The 19089-nt window shown below is 45.0% G+C and overlaps 1 protein-coding gene across 2 annotated transcripts in view; it reads left to right on the forward strand.

Moving 5' to 3' along the window:
* The first annotated feature begins 317 nt into the window (after positions 1-317).
* TSHZ3 (teashirt zinc finger homeobox 3) overlaps positions 318-19089 on the forward strand; it is a 68798-nt gene continuing 50026 nt past the window's right edge. Inside the window, exons 1-2 of one of the 2 annotated variants that reach the window (XM_082770404.1) lie at positions 318-2332; positions 3484-4025. In XM_082770404.1, coding sequence (XP_082626530.1) covers positions 3986-4025 — 40 coding nt within the window. In that variant the 5' untranslated portion in view covers positions 318-2332; positions 3484-3985. Of the gene's footprint in view, positions 2333-2983; positions 3183-3483; positions 4026-19089 lie in introns of those variants that run through there. The other variant, XM_082770405.1, reaches the window with a different exon arrangement.

Consider the following 19089-nt stretch of genomic DNA (forward strand, 5'->3'; position numbering starts at 1 on the left):
CGGTGGAGGCGAGCAGCGACGCGGCACTCTCCGAGCCGGTGGGACGGTCATCGGTGTGGTGATCAGAGTGTGGGGCTAGTCAATAGCGGGTACCTTGGGTTAAAAGTGCCGGACAGGGAGAGCTTAGAGCTGAGCCTCGTGTGCTTAGTCTGTGCGGATGGAGTCTGGGCAGCCACCGATTTATGCGTTGTTTGTGAATGTTACACTTAATAGTGTTCTGGCTCTCCGAAACAGACCGCGAGCCCCCAAAGAAGGTGATGCACGTGAAGCGGCCCGCATTTCCTGCTGTAATCCGTCTGATAGAAAATTCAATAGATTTTTCTTCCTTTAAAAGAAAAAAAAAAAAAGAGAGAGAGAGAGAGAGGAGAAGAAGGGGGGAAATGGTTAGCGACCAAATCGTTCTACAACTTCCTGAGCGCTCTGGCCGTGCTGTGGCTGTGTCACTGCCGTGCACGTGTGGGTGCGTGTGCGCCTACAGCCGCTGCCCCTCTCATGCACACGCGCACCCTGGCACTGCTCACCGAGCTGGAAAAGTTCCTCCTAGGACCGCCGACGGAAAGTTTCACTTTCCACCCCTCGCTCCCTCCAGGCTCAAGCTGGGCACCCCGCTCCCCGCCGCTACCGGAGCCGGCGCCCCCCCTCTCCCCCGGTGAGGAACCGGGTCGCTGCCGGTCCCCGGCGGGGCTACAGGGGGGCAGCCCCTCTCCCACGGACGAGTGCTGCTGCTTGGGTCGCCCCCTGCTCGCTCCCCCCGCCCTGGCTGCGCTCCTGCCCCCTGGGCTCGACCCTGCCGATGGGGCCTAACCGGGGCCGGGAGGGTCCCGGGGGGGCTGGAGCCCAGACCCCCGCCGCTGCCGGCTGCCTGCCCGGAGCCCCCGGCACGGCGATGGGCTTGCGGCGCGGGGGGCGCGCAGAGTAACGCTGGGGCAGGGGCGCAGAATTGGGGAGGGGGGAGTGGAAAAAGAAAAGTTCTTGCAACTCGCAACCCCCGCCCCCCTCCTTCTGAACCCCCTCCCCCGAATTAACGATCGCCTCGGGGTGCTCTCGCAGGGGGAGAGAATTTGGGAATGGCGAGTCCTCGGGCAGGAGCAGCCTTCGCAGGGCTCAAACAAGCGAGCACCCAGTCCCAGCGTCCCGGTACTTGCTGGGACTTTGCCGGGGCTGTGGGGGCGCTTCCCCCGGCGCCCCCCGAGCCCCGCAGCGGGGTGTCTCCGAGTTGTGTTCCAGCCTCCCCCGGTCCGCAGCCCGGAGCCACCCGCCGTGCCGAGCCGTGCTGTGCCGTGCTGTGCCACGCCGTGTCGGCTCGGCCGGCAGCCGCTCCAGCCCCCAGTTCACGCGTTGCTCGATTGCCGGCTTCGGCTGCTGCAGATTTCCCCGGAGCAGCAGCAGCAGCACCGGGGCCGGGCGCCGCTGCCCCTGCCTCCGGCCGCGCTGCCGCCGGCGAAAAGCGCATCCTCACGGGCTGCGATAAATTATTTAGGCTTTCTGCTTCCTAATTTTTGACTTCGAGGGGGAGGAGGGAGAAAGGAAGAAGGAGTTGTTCCTAATCGCAGCCCGGCCCTTTCTGCTCGCCGAGCCTGTCCAACACTTGTAAATACTTATGCGGCGGCCGGTTCCTGCTTGCCGGCGGGGCTGGGCAGCGCTGGCTGCTCGCAGCGCACACCGCTCCAGGTCGCGCCCGGTGTGTTGTCGTCGCGCTGTGCCGCCGGGGTGACACTGACGGATGCGCCAATGGTGAGACGGACAGATGTTAGGGCGGATCCAGCGGCGGTTGCTGCCACGGCGGCGGAGCCCAGCCCGCAGCGGGCCCGAGCCGCCGCCCGGTGCCGCTGCGGGTCCCGGTGCCGGTCCCCGTGCCGGTCCCCGGACGAGCAGCACGCACGCACTCACGGCCGGGCGTTTTGGGGAGAGGGTAGCGGCTCCGGGTCGGCTTTTAAGCCGATCCGATCGCTCTCTCTGCGAGCAGACCCTGTAACTGTGAGGAGAAACCAGCGAGTATCAATGAGACGGAACTGAGCGAATTTGGCAGCAGAAGCGGCATCTGACAACTCACCATTTTCGCCTTTGCAAGAAACGTTTCGTTTTCCCCCAAGAGTAGCAATTTCCCGGGGAATTCAGGCGACTGCGATTTATTTTATTTTACTTTTTTTTTTTTTTTAATCCTATAGATCAGCTTAAAAAAAATCGTCTCGTAACAACAACAATAATAATAATAATAAAAAGCCAAACCTTCTCCACCCTTGACGCAAAGTGTTTGAATTTCCTGCAACTTGAAAAGGAAACGCGGGAGCGGCGGCTCTGCGAGGACGCAACAACATCTGCACTTAGTCAGGTACTGGACGCATCCCAAAGCTCGAGGAGCGGGGCCAGCCGAGTTTTTTGTGATCTTACCGTAAAAGTGAGATCATCCTTTTATTATTATTATTATTATTATTATTATTATTATTATTATTATTATTATTATTATTATTATTATTATTATTATTATTCCTCGTGAACTTTTTTTTGTTTTTTTTTTTAAGAAAAAGACAAAAATACGGTTTGCTACTGTTTCTTTTCTTTTCTTTTCTTTTCTTTTCTTTTCTTTTCTTTTCTTTTCTTTTCTTTTCTTTTCTTTTCTTTTCTTTTCTTTTCTTTTCTTTTCTTTTCTTTTCTTTTCTTTTCTTTTCTTTTCTTTTCTTTTCTTTTCCCCTTACCCCCCCTCGATTTTCTCCCCCCTCCGGCCGGCATCGGGCGCCCCGTGCTGGGAGCGGGCGGCCCGGCGGGGGGCGGCCCGGCGGAGGGGGGCGGCCGGGACCCCCCTCCACCTCGGGGCCCGGCCCGGCCCGGCCGCTCGGCTCCGTCCCTCCCCGCCGCCCAGGGGTGCGCAATCAAACCCGCAGCGCATCGATCCCGAGCAACCAAGCGCGGCGGCGGCTCGCCGGTGAACTTGGACCAATAAATAAATAAATAAATAAATAAATAAATAAAAAGAGGAAAAAAAACTAAAAAGCCCCAAAAAGAGAAGGGAGAGGAAGCAGTCTCCGAGGAAGAGCCGGGTGGAGGGCGGTTGTCGCTGCCCGCTCAGCCGGCGGCTCGGCTCGGCACGGCGCAGCCCAAGCGGCGGAGGCGCGGCCGTTACCGGGCGGAGCAGGGCCGGCGGCACCCGGGGGCCGGGGGGGAGCGGGGCCGGCGCCAGCCAGGTGGGAGCCGCCGAGGGGCCGGGGCGGTCCCGCTGAGGGGAGCGGGGCGAGGGGGCTGCCGGAGGGCAGGAAGGGAAAGGGAAAGGGAAGGGGAAGGGGAAGGGGCTGCCCGGGAGCGCCGCAGGGTGCCCGGCGGGGCCCGGCCCCTCTTCGCCGGCGGGCAACTTCTGAGGGGAGCGGCGGGTGGGGGCGGGCTGAGGGGCGGGCAGGGGCCGGGGGGGTCTCCCCGCCGGGCCCGGGCGGCGGTGCCCGCGTGTGGGGTAGTGTGAGTGACACCGTCATCGTCTCGTTTCCCTTCAAGCTTCGCCTGTTGCCGCCGCCGCTTCCAGCGCCGGAGACAGCGAGTGGAGAGCGCAGGCTGGAGCCGCGCCGACTCTTGCCGAGAAATGCCCGTCTTTATGCCGTGATCTCCCAGCCCGGCCAGGCACCGGGGGAGTAGGACGGGGTGGGGGGGACTGCGGGCTCTCCCCAGCCCTCCCGCCCGCGCACCTCTTCGGGGGGCTTTCCCTCCTCCTTCCTCCGGGGCGATTTGTCAAACTTCCCCCTCTTCTGCCAGCAGCAGCAGCAGCAGGGCTGTCCTCTCCTCTGTGCCGCCTCCTCCTCCTCCTCCTCCGCCGCCGCCTCCTCCTCCACCTCCTCCTCCTCCTCGGCATCGTGCATGCACGGCAACAAAAAATATATCCCCAACCCAGCCCTCGAGCCGACACTGGAGCAGCTCAGCGGATCTCTGGGGCTGAGGCAACACTTCCCACCCCCGCGCCGAGGCAGCCCCCCCCCCCGCCGGCGGCCGCCGGAGCCCCGCGATGCCGAGGAGGAAGCAGCAGGCGCCCCGGCGCGCAGCAGGTACGGGAGCCGGCCCCGCTCCGCTCCGCTCCTCGCCTCCCTCGGGCTCCCCCACCGCCAGCCCTCCTCCTCGGCCTCGGGCCGGGAGACGCGCTTCGCACCCCGCTGCACGCCTCGGGGCTGGCCGAGGAACTAACTCTCGGGCCGCGGGGGGGAGGGGAGAGGGGGATGTTATTGGGGTTGATTTTATTGGGGTTTATCTTCACGGTTTTGACTCCAGGGGTGGGGAGAGAAAGCTCTGTCCCTACTTTGGTACCCACTTCGGTATAGCCCCAACTCCGGGTTGTGGGGGCAGCACTTTGTGAGGGCCGGGCAGGTGTGCGAGCACATGCAGCATGCATGGGCCGGTGTGCTGGGGGGCGAGGAGGTGAGTTCTGTGCATTTCCAGCCCACACTTTAGCACCTACTTTTGCTTCTCTCCATCGTAGTCTTCGTTATGCTCCATCTCCTGCTCTGACAGACAAATGATTTGTGATAGCCGGTGAAAATACTCTATTTTTTTTTTTTTCTGTAGAAAGAAGATAGGGTTTGTGTAAATACATGGCACGTTGTGAATTGAGTGGTAGGGACAAAGTGATGTGGAAGGTCCGCAGTGTGACTTGAAGATCCAGAACTGGCTCCGTTGCTCAACTTTTAGCCTTTCCTCTCTTCCCCTTGTTCTGCACTGGATGTGTCTCTGCAGGATGGACAGACCCACCTAGCCGGTCACTTTCTTTATAAATCTCTTCCGTTAATCCTGTTGATTTCTTATTTATGAGCCCAGATGAGAAGCTGTAAAGGAAACCAAAAGGAAAAAAAAAAAAAGAGGGGGGGTCTGTGTATTGTCAAATGGCTGGCGAATGTTTCTGATACTGCCTTTACAATTTCCTCCATTTTTTTTCCAGAAATACTTTTCATGGCTTTGTCCTGATGAGTTTTTGTGCTTGTTTGTTTTGTTTTCCTCATGCCAGAAACATCAACTCCAGTTAAACTTGGGGAGCATTTTCTGGACAAGCCGAATCAAAAAGAAAACAGCGAAAAAATCCAACGCCAGACCCCGCAAATTTTTACAGTAATCCTTAGATGGGGATACGCGGTCTGGAAAAGGTTTCCTTGGCCTGTTGCCATCCTTGATTTGATAGCTGATTGATCGCCTGTCATCTGGCTGCCTTTGATCTATTCATTCCCGATAAACATCAATAAATCACTTGCCATGGTAACGCCGGGCTCGGTGACGTCACGTGTGGCCTGTCAACCCTCTGTCAGTGCCACTTATGGCAGGACGTGCCACCGCGACGGCTACTCCAGGGACACAGTGCTGCGGGGCGAAGGGCAGCACCTGTGGAGGCCAGGGCTGGGGCTGGGGACCAGGAGTCGACCTCCGTGCTCTGCCCTTGGTCTGCTCCCAGGGGCTGGAACAGGTGTCCCATGGGCTGTGGCAGTGCTGGCGGTGGTGCGGCCGTGGTGGTGCGGTGGCAGCTCCGAACAGGTGGTCCTGCGGCTCCAGGAAGTGGGCATGCAGAAATCCAGCAGCCAGGCTTGTGCCCTGCCTGACAAGTCCTGGGTGGTGTGGTTTAGGTAAACAGCAACTGGTTCATGGAGCCGTGTAAATTACTGTGCGCATTTCCGTTCTCTTCTCTGGCACACACATTCATCTAGTACTTTTAACGCAGGAAAGTGTACTTCTTAGCAGTCTTGTGCCCTGTACTAGCAGTTAGAAAGTTTGTAAAGTTTGGGAGCACAGCAGTGATACAATCTAGCAAATAATATCTTAGCCAAATGCTTCAAGACAGTATTTTGGATTTCTCAACCGTGCCATCGAATGACGCGTCTTAACTTAATTAAAAAGGTGAACTTTTCTTAATACTTGGAAAATTCTCTTTTGTAACATTAATCTAGTTCTGCAAATTCTAGCTCTTCCAAGTATTTGACATGTTCTTCAAACAACTCTGCTTTATGTTGGGCTTTCCGTAGGCTGGAAGAAAATGTTTTTGCACTAAACACACATTCTGAGGTATCTTTCTTTCCTTCCCCTCTCTGTCTTCCACTCTCCGTCTCTCCCTCCTTCCTCAAGTGAATCATCCATGATGATCTATCTTTCATATTTAGCAGAAGTGTAATCTCTTTAAACTTTTAGCTTTTTGATAGCCGCATTAAACATTTAGTATTGTGTATAATTGCTTCCTCCTGAAATGCTGTTTTATTGGTCACATTGCAAATGATACTTTTTCCAATAGCAGTAAAAGCAAAAGCTGCTGCTTTTTATTATTTGTTATTATTATGTTTTTTAACACTTTAAAAACAGCTATGAAATAACAGGTTAGTTAAGAAATACTCATTACAAAAACTTGTCTGCAGGACTAATCGGAGATGGAAGAATGGTTTTGCTCTATCAAAATGACCCGTCAAAACGACTTTGTTTCATATTTGATTTAATTGTCTCTCTCCTGACAGGCACATTCATCAATAGCTTAATGGTCAATCAGAAGTTGGCAGAGTGAGTGCTTTCATTCTTTCCCATACACTAGCTTTGGCTTTACTTTATCAAAATGCCTCTGCCTAATGGATATGGGGGATGTAGAATGACTGAAGGGCTACTTATTTGAGAAGAGTGAAAAAACAAGAACATTTATGCTGTTGATAAGTGCATGAAGATAAATAAGTCAGCTGTACGGATTTTATTTTAAGACAGAAGAAACTTACATTTTTTTCCCCCTTCTTTTTGGCCTTAGAGCTGCGAGTTATAAGGTTCATGACTGCTTTTGTGGCATACTGAGAGTGATGACAAATTGATTGCTTGGTACTGAGAGAGAAAAAAAAGAAGGTGGTGGGGGGAGAATTAAAGATGTCTGCTGATTGGTAACTCAGGAAATCCAGTCCCCAGCAACCTTGAGAATACTCGAGAATTTTTTTTCTCCAAACTGAAAGGTCCGCTCAGCCATAAAAAAAGAAAAGTTGTTTTGCCAGCTTCATTAGTGTTCACCTAATTAGCTGTAAACCTGATGGATTCCTGACAGCTTTAATGATTGGAGATGACAAGCTCCACGCAGTGTCATCCAGCAGAATTAGGTTTGCAGCTAGTTTGATGTAATCAAGTTGATATTACACAGTCCTGGTTGCCTTTAGTTGTGCATTAACTCAATTTTCTGCTGCAGGTGACAAATGGGCTTTGGTACCTGGATAATCATGTCATAGGAATTAGGGCCCTTTTAATGGTCTGGAGTAGAATAACAACAACAAAGAACTCTCAGCAGCACAGAGCTTGCAGACATAACAGACAGGTGCACAAATTCTTTATGTCTAGCCCAAGTGTTAACACCACACTGTAGAAGACGAAAGCTGTCTCTGAGAATCAAGAATCTGTAAAAATGGTAATTTCAGTTTGTTTGCTCTCAGGTTCAGCTGAATATCACAGATAGAGAAATTTGGGGGGGAACGTCGGGGATTGCAGTTTTATTCCACACCTGATAAAGCAAGAAGGTGATCAGGACTGCTGCTCCAACAACTTGTGTCATTTAAAGCAGAAGCGAGAAAATATTTATTGGTTAGAGGCTACTGTCTAGGAAAGCTAAGATACTGTATTAATAAAGGCCAGTCTTGTTCATGCAAACAGTAATTATCTGTCCTTAAATTATAGCTTTCACTCACAGCTTTTTTAGAAAACTATCTATTTAAAAGATCAAGAAAATGTACTTCATATTGACAGAATGACTTAATGCATATTTAGTATAAAAATATATGAAAAAAATAAAGCTCTTTTGAAGAGGAATTGTAAACTAATGATTTGTTGGAAACTGATTTACTTTTTACATATATATACATATATATATCTTGAGTAAAACGATTATACTTTTTTAGGTCCTGCTACTGACACAGAATTTTCAATCCTCTGGGAAAACAAACTTTTTTTTTTTTTTTTTTTTTTGTAATATACATTATTGTTGAAACCGTAAAGATGTCTGCATACTTTTTAAGCTCCTCACAACTTCTGTGCTCACGCTCGAAAGATGCACGTGGGCAGTGTGAATACTGACATACATGCAATTGATTTTTCAGGGATGTGCAGCACTTGCACTTCTTACGGACTTCAGGGCTCTTTATAGTTTATTTGTGACTCCAAAATGAGGCTGGGAGTGCACTCCAGAAATTCGGTTGCAGGCTCGCATGAAGCTCTTGCAGCCAGATTTCCAGGCAGCAATGGGTTCAGGAAGTTGAATGCTTTAATTTATGGGAATTGCTTGCAACTGCATACATACCCCAAAAGTAAATGTAGCAATAAAGTAGACTACCTATGAAGGTACTTGCAGTGTCAGCCCATGGTGCGTTATTTGCCTCCAAACCTGCCACATATTTCTCTGTTGGACAGAGATTCTTCCTAGCAGCAAGCTGACAAAATGATTAGTTATGGCTGTCCTCTGCCTTTTTTTTTTTTTTTTTTTTTTTTTTTTTTTCCGGCAAAGTGTGAGGAACAATGAAAAAAAAAAAAAAGGAGAAAAAAAAAGGGGCATAAATATGAAAAGGCCTGATAGATTCCGCTGAATATCTGTCTTGAAAACAGAATTTTCCAGAATCAGCTGCCATTTCTCCCATTAGCTTGACAGCTGTCAATTAGGGCTTCAGTGCTCTCCTGGGCCACAGTTTATTGCGTGTGGTTGATGTTGTCATTTTGTTCTCAGTTTTGCCTTGAGCACTATCATGAGCAGGAGTGAAATAGTCAATAACTGATGTATCAGCAGTTATTTCTTAAATTGGCTTACAAGTCTGCATTTTTCCTCTTTTTACTAAAGATTGTTTTGTAAAGTGATTAGAATGAATTGTGACTGCTGCAGGGTTATGGGAAATGCAGTGAAGCTAGGGTGAGTTAGCAGGATTAGAGTGGTTCCTTTTTTGTCAGTGCTGTTTCCAGGATTAGTGGAAACTGTAGAGAAAAGATCACCTTCAGGCTGGAGCGTGTGGCAAATTTTAGAGTGTGCTCTGTGCACACTTATGTGTAAATACATGGTTGCAGATTGTGAATGAGAAGAAATGATTTGCCAGGATGTAAAGTAACCTTACACGTTATCTTTCTGAGTAAACCTTGTAACTACCAGTTTTACGGTATGATAATCCGTATTTTAATCCAGTGTCATGACTGTTTCCTGGCAAATCCAGATATTGATTGTCAGATTTTAATAAAGCCGTATTTACAAGGTACTGCTAGCAGATCAAGCATTAAGATGCCTGAAGTGTTGCATTGTCAAGTAAGTGTGTATATATATGTGAGGCTATGATACAGTACCAAAAATAAAAGAGTTCCAGAGCGGTCGTGGGTTATCTTATCTGTGAAATGCTTCAGCATCATTTACTAAACAATCTACTTCAGGTCTTTGAGTCTTTTTTTTTTTTAATATTATTATTTTTTTTTCCTTCTCTTTTTTTTTTTTTTTTTTTTTAATTTGGTTACGCCCAAATTGTGGTTTATCAGACTTAAGTTAAAAATGAAAGGTGAATACAATATATTGTATTTGGTAACAATGATATGGACTGGTACATCCAGACAGATAATATGCAGTTGTAATTAGACTGAATAGACAGGCATTCATTTTTAAATTCTTTGACACATGCATAAAATAGTCATATAATAAGATAAGATGACAATTTTATGTTAGGTTGATAAAGTGTCCCGATACATGCATTTAAATGTCTGTAAGCCTTTTTTTATCCAGACAGATTAATTCTAGTTTCCAGCATTTGCAGTTAGACATTAAATTAATTTTAAAAATCCTGCTAAACAATGGATGTGTTGCATTTTTTTGGTGTCATTACCTAAAGCAGGAGGATTTAAAAAAATTATTCAATTGATTTTTCTTGATTTCAACATTTAAAAAAATGCATAAAAATTGGCTCAAAGGATTTAAAGTGCAGTCCATGAGAGGCTGTATTGTAGTTTTCTTAAGTATAATAATGCAGAATAGAACATTGTAAGAGCTTGAAATTGTTTGTTACCATTTCCATAAAAAGAACTGTAAGATTTCAAGTAGGTAGAGCTTAATTTCAGAGACTGCAAGATTTAATTCTACCAAATTTCCCCGTTCTTGCTTCTAAAAGATATTTTGGTCACCTCAATAGAGAGAGAATCTGCTGAATTTATACACTTCTCGGTGCAAGCATCAACTTCAAGGTATTTTTCAGAAAATGTTCAAAGGTTTTTTTCCCAAGGGATAGAGGGAGAGTGGGGAAGGAGTTACCAGAAGTCCCCAGCACGTCTGAAATCTCTTTGCCAGTTCTATTACCTGGCTTGCTTGGAGAGTAGAGTTGCGACTCCTCAAAAATAATCTAAGTTGGACTTAATTATAAATTATTAATTAATGCTGTCAGGACACATGTTATTAATTATGACTCTCTCTCCTTCGTTCTGAACAGCTGTTGAGAATCGCTAAGTTCACTGTATTTATTGGTGTGGGAGTTCACCCCAGGAAGAGCTCTCCATCCCCAGTGAGTGTTGCTGCTCACCTCCCATTCCTTTCACACGAGGTTGTTTGTAAGCAGCTAGGCTCAACTTGGCCTTGGTTGGAACGGGTAGAAGTTGAGAGGTGATTAAGTATCCTCGCAACTAGGTAATGTTTTTATGGGGGGGAGGAGAGGAGGAGCTTTTACGTCCTATTTTAGCAAGGCTGAAGGGTGGTAGAGAGGTCAAAGGGGCTGACCAAGCCATGGCAAGTGGGAGGCGAGGGGCGCTTAGGCCCTCCTGCCAGGCTACTGCCAAACTTGGCACATTAGCATAGGGGGAAGAGCTGTTTTGTTATTCGTTTGCAATGACTCAAATTCATTTACTTTTGATATTTCCATCATTAAATTGAGCCCTCTGTTTCAGTTTCTTACGTGTTCTTTGTGGAATGCATGTTGCATAAAATAGGCAATTTTTAATGAACAATTTAATGTAAATGGGTTCTGAATTTAAATTAATATTAATGAAGCTTTGAGTGAATTTATTTTGCATATGTAACGGCTTGTAACTCTTTCACCCATACACTCTTGTGTTTATGTACTAACACACTGGTTAGGTGAATTGGCTAGTTTTCCATGTTTTGTGATTAAAAAACTTTAATGGATTTTACATGGATACTGGTGCTAGTGCAGCTTTATGCGGGATAGCATCTCTATTAAAAAGTACCTGCCTTTATGTTCAGATTTCTGTAGGAACCATTTTAAATGTGTTACCCTACTATATATTTTTTTCTACTTCGGTTTCTCCTTTAAGCTCAGAGAAAAATTTATTCCAATAACAGTCACCACAGTCAAGATGTTTTCTTTCTTTGGCTTACCTCTAATGCATTATGTATTTAGGAATAATGGGATGTTCTATAATTAATTCTGTTAGATGTAATTGCTATAATCACTTTGATGCTACACATAATAAAAGTAATATGGTAAGCATATGAAAAAATGTAAACACCTTATTGTAACACTTCATGTAAAAATCTTTTTAAAATCTTGTTTAGAGCGGAACCTCTGCTTCCGTATTTTGTCAGAGGTAACATTTTCTTTAAAGTGCATTGCTTAGTAAATGAAAGCATTTTAGATATTGAAAGGAGTCCGACTGGCAGATTGTCTTATATGTGTGTGTGTGTTTCTGACTCTGTACTCTGTTAAAGATGTAGTTCATTAAGAAACCAATCTTCAGCGTTGCTGCAAGTGACATGTAAATATCACCGTATATCTCGTGAAATAAGAGATGAATTTGTGCACTGTATTAAAATCCACTATGTAGTAAATAATGTGAAAGTGGAGTTGTACAACTGAAAGCTTTTTTGTGGTGCAAAATTACGGGAAATATAAAATGTATGAAGGGTAGCATGTAACTAGAGAGGGAGTTTTTCAGGCGTAGTCCCAAGTGGGGAAAAAGACTGTAGACGGTGATTCTCCCCCCCACCCCCCTTTTTTTTTCCTAGCAAGTAGCTTTGAGTTATTGTTTGCAAACACAATTTTTGATGGGGAGGAAATGAAAAAAATCTGTGCAATGGGTTAAGCTGTGTAGTTGATATCCCTGATTCTGAAACAAAAAATGCTAATGTGGCCATAGTTCTTAATTAGTTGCACACCATACTTAATGCTGCAAAGGTCACTTGGTTTTATGATCCAGCTTCGTCTATGAATTTGTATGTTTCCCCCCAAATTTATATGTTACTCTTCTATATTTTCTAAGCAATTGAGTATGCAAATCATGGTTAAAATGCAAACTGGAAAGAAAATGAGAACAATCTGTTTAGTGTGGACAAAGGAGAGGCTTTTTTTTTTTTTTTTTTTTTTTGCTAGTGTTATTTTCAAATAATGCATAGTCCTAGCATGGAGAGCAGAAGTATTACATTTAACTTCTGTAAGCTGAACAAACAAACCCCAACCAACCTCTCCGTGGACTGTTCTAGGGAAGAACAGAACAGGGCGCTGTTTTTGAGTATCTCTGGAACTGGGCTCAGTGCCTGAAGTCCTTTTCCTGCTAGGTCAAGCCTGTTGCTGGAGGGCCAGATCTCAGCAGGGGCCTCCTGGAGGCTTGGCGAGGCTGTTCAAGACTGGCAGCCATCAGTCATCCATCTGTGACACAGAGTCTGTTTTTGATGGCAGGGATGATAAAAGGCCTGGGAACTGTATAGGCCCTTGTAATCAGGGCCAGTGCTGACATCCTTCTCAACTTTGACAGCTTCTTCCTTTTCTCTCTTCACCGCCAAGACTGTCTCAACTGATTTTTTTTTTTCTCTCTCTTGTTTCATGTACTTGATCAGTCTCAGATGCTGGGAATTATTTTTTTCTGAAGGGAGGGGGAGTGTTTCTTTTGGTTTGTGGGTTGGGCAGGTGTGAGAGGAAGTCTGTTTTTTTTTTTTTTTTTTTTGTACTGTAGGCCTGTTGCTAATTAATGTTCCTCCATAAGATTCTGTCGGAGTTGAGTAATGTTTTTGATCTTTATGCCTGATAACTGCATACTTAATGAGATTTCAAAGCTGTGAGTGCAGCTCCCTACAATTATTGACAGATGCCTTTTCTTTGCCATTGGGTTCAGCTTCATAAATCCTCCTGCAGTAATGAGGTTCAGAAGTGCCACCCTGCCAGTGAGCTAATGAAAGAGGGGGGGAGGGAGGGAGCAGCTCATGCCTGCCTGACACATTTTTTTCCTTTAAAATTTACTATGCAGATGTCAAGCTGTGGGACGATTACTTCAAACATGCTAATTTTTATCTTGCTTTTGTGTCAAGCCTGCATGCCATTTCCCCCCCACCCAATAATAAATAAAAATAGAAACCTCAACCTATTTAAATTTTATCAGGGATCATAACTATTGAAGACTTTGATATATGTGTGTTCTTTTCCAGTTTCCAGTCAGTGGAGCAGTTTTTTTAAATCCGAAGGGCAGAGAGAGAGGATTAGAAAAAAGGGGGGGGGGAACAAAAGCAAAAAAGCCCAAACCCCAAACTCCATCAGCTGCCCACCGGCCTGCCCTAGCCATGCACTTGAAGCAGCACAGATTTCATTTTAGAGTTCAGAAACTAAATCCTGGCGGAGAATAGCCGCACCATGCCAAACAGTCGATTTCCTTTTCAGCAGAGCCATCCATCACGGACCCACCCTTCTCTCCCGACAGAATGACACGTGTCATTTATCATGCGGGCCCCGCCAGGCAGCGCGGGCAGCAGCGTGGGGGCAACACGGGGCTGTGGGGGCCAGGGGCTGCCGGCCGGGGGCTGCCAGAGTGACTGTGGAGGTGGCGTTCCCCTGTCTTAGTTCTGCATTGCACCGCTTGGCCCCCTGAGAAGCTTTCCCTCCTGTCCTCCCCCTCTCTTTTTTTTTTTTTTTTTCCTCTCTCTCTCTCTTTTTTTTTTTTTTTTAAGTTTGACAGTTGGGAAAAACTGTCTGACACGTATCATTCAAGCAGCACCAGCTTGCTGGGGGTTGTGTAAATGAATCTGGGAGCTCTTGGTTTCACATGATTCAAACGTGCATTATTGAAGATGGATGTTCCTTAAAAAAAGATTGATGATGGATATCAGGCTTATAGTGCCATTTATCATTTTGAATATTATTTAGACTTGCCGTGTAAAGCTGTAACTTGAGAGTTGGATGAGCTGGGACAGAATGGAGGCCTCAACGTGCACACTTTGATTGATGGCTTTGCTTTCTCATTGTTTGTTACCAGATACTAGCCAGTCATTACAGGAGTGCCTTACAATTGTTTTAGGGGGTGGATTTCTGTGTGTGCATGTGTGTGTGTTTGTATAACAGAGAGACAGACAGGCAGAGACAGAGTTAAGTTTTTAGCGAGAGCATTTCAATAATTGTAAAGAATATAGACAAAGCTATGGCCCGTGCAAGGATACCAGCAGTCTTTGTATGAATACAGCTACATGCTGTACACAACACTAAAACATAAGCTGGAGTGCGGCTGTTCCAGCATAGCATTGTCAGACATCATCAGTTCCAGCATAAAGATATGCTGTAAAAATGTTCTTGTGAACAGATTAACACAATTCAGTTTCCTTTTGCTAATAGGCTGTGTTTTGGTCCCATAATAGCAAAGAAAACAAAGTTCTGGAAGATAATCATTTCAGAGTTTACATTTTTCTTTTCTATCCACCCTCTTCACCCAAGGCTGCAGATCTTTGGATCTTGGTGTTTAGTGCCAGGTGTCCAGAAGGCTCCTGGAGGCGGATAGCCTGTCCACACAAACAGCCAGGGCAAGCGCTTCCCTTTTTGAAGCACCTCTGCTGGAGCCAGGACACTTCCACCTGCTGGAAGAATTAAGGAAGCAGCTTTATATTGGCAATTAGGTCTTAACCTGGAAGTACAGGCAGCGGTTTTCCTGAGATGGACACTCCAGCAACAGAGTGGCGTCAACCACAGGTAGTGCCAGCACTCAGAGTGGTGAGGTATTCGTGTACAAATGTCCCCGGACAAGCACCATGTGCAGCCCCCTTAACCTTGTTCTGTGTTGGCAAACTATTGCCATGTTTCTTGCCTGGCATGTTGTACAAAAATCAAATAAACAGGAGTAGGAGGCAAAATTAGGCTAGAGTAGCTTCTTGTTGAATCAGTCTTGAACTTGCACAGGTAGATGGCATTTTTGAAACACTGCTTGTCACGTGAACTTTTTCTTTGATTGCGAGATGCCTGCCTACCAAGAGGGAATTACAGCAACATTTAATAAACAACACACTGTATTTAGGTTGTAACATGTTTCACAAAGCCATCAGTAACTTTATGCAAGTTTTATAGAAATGAATTTTTCAGAAGTCTGGCGTTTGTTATTCCTTCTACAAACTCAGTTCAGCTTGCTTTTGGTACACTCTGCCAGTTGCTGAAAGGAAGATGAATTCAAGTTTATGCACTTCATTCAAGTCCAGCATCATGAGAAAGCCCTGTAAAAACATAATATTTTCTATAAAGCCTTCAATGGTAGAAGGCAAAACTTTGATCTCCTACCACTGCAGTTGTGTAACACAGTAGGTAATTGAAGTACAAGTGCCAATTTGCTGGAACAATTGTAAACACACCTTGATACAAATGGCATCATTGCATTCTCACTGATTAGAAAACTTTGCTATTAATAGACACAAAGTCCATTTCAGGTGTAATTGGTAAAGAGCTGAGTGCACTCATGGGAAGAAACCTTGTTTTGTTTTTTGTTCGCTTTTATTCTTATCCCTTTTTTCAGTTTTATAGCCAGAGACATGATTTATTGCAGCCATCCATCTTTGGGGCTCATCCATCACATCCTGGTTGCTAGGCAATCATGGCAGCAGCTGTTTGCTTTGAATCAGACAGAAAAGTTGTCAATCATCAAAGGCAGGTGAATAGCATTAGAAACACGCTATTGTCAGACGGAATAATTAATCAAAGAGAGAAAAGATAATTAAAAAGATATGACCCTTGCAAGTACTTGCTCTGGGTTGCCTGGAAAAAAGAAAAACTGCCTGGTCTTTTCTAGACACTTAAGCAGCTGAGGGCTGATAAAATATGCACTCTGCAGTGCATAGTTTTTAATTAATTGAAAAAGGTTCAACATTCAAAGACGATGCTGGAGAAAAGTCTGATTATAAGCAGAAGTAATATTTATTGTTTGTGTGAAAGGCTTGACATGGAGTTCTAACTTTCTGTCACAAATCTCCACCGTGCTTGCACTAAGCCTCTTTCAGCATTGCTATCTCGCTGGCAGTTACTGGAGTGTGTGCTTAGTCCGTCCAAGGAAGGGTCCTATGCTTTTCAGCCAGCCTTTTCATTCTGGGCCACCTTTTCAGGGTATTGTCTCATTTGCCATCCTGTGCAGCAGCTATCGGAGTTGCACAAGCTCTGCCATCAGGAAGGCAGGCAAAGCTCAGCAAGCCCACGCTATTGCTCTTCGTTCGGTACAGGAAAGATGTTGATCTCGTTTCCGATCACTGCGTGGAGTACCAGGCTCTGTGAGCGGGTTCCCCAACCCAGTTTTCCAGCAATCCTATTCTTTTTAGCTGGAATGATCAAAAGGACGCTGTGAAGCCTAATTTCCAACTCCTCGGAGTTGGGATTACCTGGCAGTAGTTTCAGCATAGCGTGCCCCAGGACAGGCTACGTAGGAATGTGCTTCTGGTGGAGTGATTGCTGACCTGGTGCCTGCAAGACAGCTGGATAGAGCTCATACTGCCACCGTCCACAGACCAGGGGTACTGGTCGGAATGCTATAGTAGACAAAAAGCTGGATGTCTGTCCGTAACACTACATGCTGTCATTATGAGAACGGAATTTTGTATTTTTGGCTTTTGAAGCTCTTATGTAGACCAAGAAAAAATACTTCGGCATTTGTGGTTGTTTAGAAGCTAAGATGTCTGCGGACATACTGATCATAGTAGAACATAAGTATCATGATTGCATTAATTGAGTTTTTGTTTAGAATATTTTGTAAACAGTAAAACAGAGGTGAAACAGTGAAACACTTTCCTTCTTTTTTACTGTTTCATTTTCTACTTCATACTTTTTTACCCTGACTTACAGGAGTGGACAAGGAAACTTCAAGTTTGTGAAGCCAGGAGAACAAAAATACTATTTTCAGTGTTAAAACCAAATAGCAGTGTTGATCACCAGTATGATTTGCAATATATGCTGTGAATTACTGGGAATTAAAAACAGCTGAATGAAATTCTTGTGCACCATTATTGCACATCCCATCCCTTTCACACTGGATAATTCCTTGGATTATTTTTTGCTTAATTCCATGCAGCAGTGTGTCAAAAGCAGCTCCTCTGTTAATTGTGTAGCCTACATCACATTTTCTGCTCTCACACCCTATTTCACTTGTAATCCTTTCAGTATTTACTTAGAGAAGGAGAGAATACAGCTAAGAAGGAGACAGGGTACCATCTGAGAGCTGGGTGTGACACATCTGCTGCATAGATCTATATGGTTCTAGTGCTGGTAGGAGGAAGCTAAGGCTGAAGTTAACTTGGATGACTTGGAGAAATCTGTAGCTTCAATTAGCATTTCCTGTTAGTGAACTCTCTGAGCAAACGTTCACCAAAGTCTATATGAGAAATACTAAAATCTCTCTGGAAGCACAGCAGTATGTATTAGCATTATATATTATTATTATATTATTATTATTAGAATTATTATATATTATAATATATATATTCCTACTTACACTAATATATATATATCAGGAATATTATACACGATATATATTTTATATATGTGTATATATATATAAGGAATATCCTACATATGTTGTGTGAACAAAATCACCATGACACATGGCTAATGGCACAGCACTTCTATGTAAAGTTTGGATGTTGTCCAGAGTTGTAGGCAAGTACATTTTTAATTGGGATAACTTATTTTTTTCTACCGTAAGTAACAATAATTCAGTTTGACATATTATTGGCATTTTCTGTCATAGGTGTGTAGGCCCTTTGCCTGTACAGGGCAAACAGGCAAATGTTTGTGTGTGGGCATGCCAAGCTTTCTCCAGTGTGTTGTTGTGTATTATATAAATGAGGGATAGTTCTGCCTGTGTGTAAGGTAACATAGAATCACAGAATCACAGAATTTCTAGGTTGGAAGAGACCTCAAGATCATTGAGTCTAACCTCTACCTAACGCTAACAGTCCCCACTAAACCATATCCCTAAGCTCTACATCTAAACGTCTTTTAAAGACTTCCAGGGATGGTGACTCCACCACTTCCCTGGGCAGCCTGTTCCAATGTCTAACAACCCTTTCGGTAAAGAAGTTCTTCCTAACATCTAACCTAAAACTCCCCTGGCGCAACTAGGACTACGGAACTCTGTCCTTCTTTGCTGTGGAACTGATTCTTCTCCTTTTGCATATTGCAACACCTTTGCTGCCTTTTCTAGTATTTGCTGTGTTCCAGATCTGCTCATCACAGTTTTATTTAGTGGTAGAGGAACTGTGGCAGTAGTTCGCTCACGGAGGGATATACAGTGCTAACATCAATTGTGTTGGATAAGAGATGCAGGGATAGATGTTTGTGTGTTGTAATATAGGCAGCTATTGTTTAGTCCAACAGTGGTTTTCTAGCAAAATATAGACAAAAGTTTCTCATGACAATGTTTCCCTCTGCTCATTAAATTTAGGTGATTTTTTTTCCTAGTATGTACTTTTCCATGTATGTTCTCAAGAGGAAATGGAATAGCTATTCCCCATTCTCAATATTTATTGATTTGCAGGTGAAAGAGGTTGTACTCTATGAAAGGATTTTTCTGTCCTAGCCCCTTCTTCATCCTTCCCCAAATGCAGGTTTCTTTTGCATTTCTGTAAAAGAAACTGCTTGGGAAGTTGAAATACCTTGGTACTGAGTGTGCCAAAGCTAAATTGCTTTTTTGTTCATATGAAGTGAAAAATGGACAGAGTCTGTCAAACATTAGAACTATAACAGATAGTAAACTGTTCTGCTTTAACTGGTGGAAGAATGTGCAAAGGGAGTTTAAAATAAACAGTCAAACAATAATCAAGCATTTGCCAGTGTTTAGCTCACCATGTTAAGCAGAATACAGTATCTCAATAGGAACCACTGGGTTGCATGATATTTGTATACTGAGGAAAAATATGCTGAGGAAATACAGATAAAA

Source organism: Aythya marila (genome assembly GCF_965140915.1).
Source record: "Aythya marila genome assembly, chromosome: 12".
NCBI lineage: Eukaryota > Metazoa > Chordata > Aves > Anseriformes > Anatidae > Aythya > Aythya marila.